Source organism: Numida meleagris, unplaced genomic scaffold (genome assembly GCF_002078875.1).
Source record: "Numida meleagris isolate 19003 breed g44 Domestic line unplaced genomic scaffold, NumMel1.0 unplaced_Scaffold358, whole genome shotgun sequence".
Taxonomy (NCBI): Eukaryota; Metazoa; Chordata; class Aves; order Galliformes; family Numididae; genus Numida; species Numida meleagris.
Genome location: NW_018364583.1, coordinates 37480 through 41613, shown reverse-complemented (window position 1 = coordinate 41613; position 4134 = coordinate 37480). Strand labels below are relative to the sequence as shown.

At 68.1% G+C, this 4134-nt stretch overlaps 1 protein-coding gene across 1 annotated transcript in view; it reads right to left on the bottom strand.

Moving 5' to 3' along the window:
• LRP1 (LDL receptor related protein 1) overlaps positions 1–4128 on the bottom strand; it is a gene marked incomplete at its 3' end in the record, with an annotated part of 30377 nt that extends 26249 nt beyond the window's left edge. The window contains 9 exon segments of the mRNA XM_021383232.1: positions 1348–1428; positions 1535–1651; positions 1810–1935; positions 2024–2164; positions 2396–2521; positions 2855–3044; positions 3176–3398; positions 3600–3780; positions 3864–4128. Coding sequence (XP_021238907.1) covers positions 1348–1428; positions 1535–1651; positions 1810–1935; positions 2024–2164; positions 2396–2521; positions 2855–3044; positions 3176–3398; positions 3600–3780; positions 3864–4041 — 1363 coding nt within the window.
• Between the last annotated feature and the right edge of the window lie 6 nt (positions 4129–4134).

Here is a 4134-nt window from a genome sequence, read left to right as displayed (position 1 = left end):
CCCATGGGGACACGGCACGGCCACTGGTGGAGTGCCAGCTGGAAGGAGCCCCAGCTCGCACCAGTGGGCGATGGGGACTTGGTTATGACAACACCGTGGCATCGGCAGAGCCCCCCCCCAGCTCGCCCTGCACTCCCTGCACTCTGGCTCTGCTCTGCTGCCCGTGTTTGCTAAGCTCAGCTTCTCTGCCTCCCCCTCTATGGGGATGCTCAGCGTGGGGGGGGGGAAGGGGCAGCGCTGGCGGCTGTGCCCTCGCTTCTCCTGCAGCCCAGCTCCTGGGGTCCCTGACCCTACAGCCTGAGCTCCCCCACAGACTGCACGGGGCTGGGGGCACTGCATCCAGCTGCGAGGGCCACTGCAGCGCCTGGAGAGCCAGCCCGAGGGGGCTGCGGCACTCCGGGGGGGGGGGGGGGGTTTGGGGGGGGGGGGGGCAGGATTTGGGGGTTGCGTGGGGGCCAGGTGAGGGGCCGGTGCATGTTGATCTATGCACTAACCGGTAGGTTTTGGACAGTTCTTTTCGTCAGAGCCATCCCCACAATCTTTTTCTGAAACACAGAACCAACCAAGACAGGAGGGTGGGCACAATGACAAACACAACGGCACGGCACGGCACACGCACACAGAGCGGCACGAGGATGCTGACGCCGGACGTGCACACCGACAGGGACAGGGACACACAGACACGCCGAGCTGCGGGAGGGGAGATCAGAAGCAGCGGAGGTGCTGGGGCCGGGGGGGGGGACCCCTGTGAGCGCAGCCCCCTGCCCCTGGCTCAGCCGTGGCCAGGGCAGCACCTGGGTGGGGGGGATAGGAAACCCACAGCCCCTCGGCGGAGCGGCCCTTGGGGGGGGCTGAGCCAGGGGGTTTGGGGGGGCTCCGGGGAGCAGCTTTCCTCCAGCAGCTCTCTGCCGATCCCCTGCGCACCACCAAGTGCGCTCTGCGGCTCAACACAAGCCTCACCTGCTCTGAAGCCACTAATTAAGCCTAACAATAGGAAGAGCTAAATGAACCTGTGGGGAAGGAGGGCGGCCTGGGGGCAAACCCTTCTCCCCAGCCACGGCCACGGCCACAGAGCTGAGCCCTCCGCCGCCTTCCCGGGGCGCAGGGTTTTGGCACCTTGCAAACAATGCCAAGCTCTGCCGGAATGCGCCCCGTGCCAGGCTGCTCCTGCAGCCCCAAGGAGCCAAGGTCTCAGCGCTGCGGGATGTGCCGCAGCCGCAGCCAACACCTCCTCCCTCCACTGCTCTGGTGCTCAGCAGGGGTGCCCTGCAGGCAGAGGCCGGGCTCCCCCACCTCGGACCTCGCTGTCCCTGCCTGCCCCTTCCAGCTCGGCCGCCCGGCCCTTACCGTTGTCGCAGCGCCAGTTGATGTTGATGCAGCGGCCGTTGTTGCAGGTGAACTGCGTCAAGGGGAAGCAGGTGGGGTACGCTGCGCGGGACGGAGAGGCACCGTCAGCACCGCCGCCATTCCCCCCCCCCACCCCCCCCAACCCAGCCCCCCAGCTCTGCGCCCTCCCCGGGGGGACCCTGCTCACCGCACGACGCGGACTCATCCGAGCGGTCCCCGCAGTCGTCGTCCAGGTCGCACGTCCAGGAGATGGGGATGCAGCGCCCGCTGGCGCAGGAGAACTGGTTGGGGGAGCAGGTCCGAGCTGGGCAGGGTCAGACAGACGGACAGAGAGCTGTCAGGCAGCGCCAGGCAGAACAAAGCCCCCCCCTCAGTCACCAAACCGGCAGCAAGGCGGGCGGCACGGACCCCCCCCCCCCAGCCCCAAAACCTCCGCCCCACGGCGCGCAGGGAGCTCCTCACCCGAGCAGGTGGAGTTGGACTCGTCCTCGTTGTTCCCGCAGTCGTTGTCGCCGTCGCAGAGCCAGCGGTTGGGGATGCAGCGGTTGTTCTTGCACTTGAAGCGGTCCGAGGGACAGGTGTGCTGGTCTGCGGGGTGGGGGGGGACACACACGCTCAGGACCGGCCCTTCCCCCCCCCCCAGGACCCCAGACCCACGGCAGGAGGGGTTACGCACGGCACAGCTCGGGCGCCTCGTCGCTGTTGTCCAGGCAGTCGTTGTCCCCGTCGCACTTCCAGCGCTCCTGGATGCAGCGGTTGTTCTTGCAGGCGAACTCCCCGGGCTGGCACTGGGGAGGGGGGATGTAGGAGGGGTTGGCTGCAAGGGAAAAGCAGAAGGGGGGGGGGAAGGGGGGGTGGCTGTAACCGGCAGACTGCAGAGCTGCGGGGACACGCGGCCGCGACGCAGCCCCGGAGCTTCCAGAGACACCGCGCCCGTGAGCACCGGCTCCGAGCACGCAGCGGGGCAGGATGCAGACTCACAGCGTGGAGATGCAGACCCCGCACCCCCCCCCACCCCCCCCCCCCCCCCTCCCCGTAGAAGCCGTACCCTGGCAGGTGACGGAATCCGCTCCCAGGATCTGGTCCTCGGCGCAGGCGCACTGCCGGCCCCGCGGCGTGGCCAGGCACAGGCTGCTGCAGCCGCCGTTGTTGACACGGCACTTGTTGGAGCCCACTGCAGGGACAGAGAGGGGCGGCAGAAAGGGGCTCAGCATTCAGGCAGCTGCTGGCCCAGCTCCCCGGGACCCCCCACGGGCACTGGGGAACCCCCAGGGGCTGCACAGCCTGAGCGAACCAGCCAAGAAGATCAAGAGGGAGAGAGGGGAGAAAGGAGAAAGGAAGGGACGGCGCGGGACGGGCGGCGTGTACGGAAAGATGAGCACCAGGATATAACCAGGAGGCGGACAGCTCTTCCGTGGGGCCCTGGTTCCCAGCCCTGCTCCTCCTCCAGACCCCCCCCGTCCCCGTCCCCCCCCCCCAAGTTGTGGGTCCCCGCGGCGCCGGGCACCTTGCTGCTGCTGGGCGTCGTACATGCGGATCTCGAAGATGGGCGGGCGCTCGTTGCGCAGCAGGCTGACCACCTTGGAGGCCTGGTCCAGGCGGTAGATGCTGCCGCTGCGGTACTCGGTCCAGAAGAGGAAGCTGCTGTAGTGGCACAGCCCGAAAGCGTGGTTCAGCTCCGGGCCCTCGTACACGATCTGCAGGCGCGGGAGGAGAGGACTGCGGTCAGACGCGCCCGGAGCCGCGGCACGGGGCAGGACAAGGGGAAGGGACGAGGAGGGGACGGGCAGAAGGCGAGCCGGCCCCCAGGCCATCAGCCCCCACTCGCCTTCCGCTCGGTGCCGTTGAGGTAAACCATCTCGATGCGGTCGTAGAAAGCATCCACCCAGTAGAGGATCTTGGCCGGGATGTCCAGGCTGAGCCCGTTGGGCCACAGGACGGTCTTGGAGGTGATGAAGACGTTGCGGTTGGAGCCGTCCATCCAGGCCCGCTCGATCTTGCCCCTCTTGCTGTCCTTCGGGTCCTCCTCCCAGTCCGTCCAGTACATCCACCTGCAGCCAACGCCGGGTCAAGCACACGAGCCCAACCCCGTGCACGCATCCCAGCCCAGCCCAGCACCTCCACGTCCCAACTATCTCGGCCTGGGAGCGACCCAAGCGCCCAGGGATGCACCGTGAGCGCACGCAGACCCAGGGGGGGCCCTTCTGCCACAGCCGTTCCCCCCCCCCGGGCCCAGCCCCGTGCCCACGCACCCATTGAGGGGGTCCACCACGATCGCTCGGGGATGCGTCATCTTCCCCTCGATCAGCGTCTTCCGCGTCTGGGCCGCCTTCTCCAGCCGCGCCACGCTGATGGTTTTCTTGGGGCCGTCGTCGGTCCAGTACAGGTTGTTCCCCATCCAGTCCACGGCGATCCCTTCCACGTTGTGGATGCCTTCGGGGAAAAGCGGCGCGTTAGGGAAAGCAGAGGGGAGGAACGCGGCACCGCCCGGAGCCCGGGTCCCCGCGGCCGCGCACCGTCCTTCAGGATGGTCTCGCGCTCCGTGCCGTCGATCTTCTGCCTCCCGATGAGGTAGCTGGTGGTGTCGGCGAAATAGATGAAGCCGGTCTCGGCGTGGAAGTCCAGCGCCCGCGGGTTCATCAGGTTCTCGATGGGGATCATGTGCTCGTCCGGCACCTTGGCCCCCATGTCCATCCCGCGGATGATGCCGGGACGCCCCTTGCCGTACACCAGGAACAGCTCGTGCTCGGGCTCTGCGGGGACAACGGGGCAGCTCCGCCATCGGAC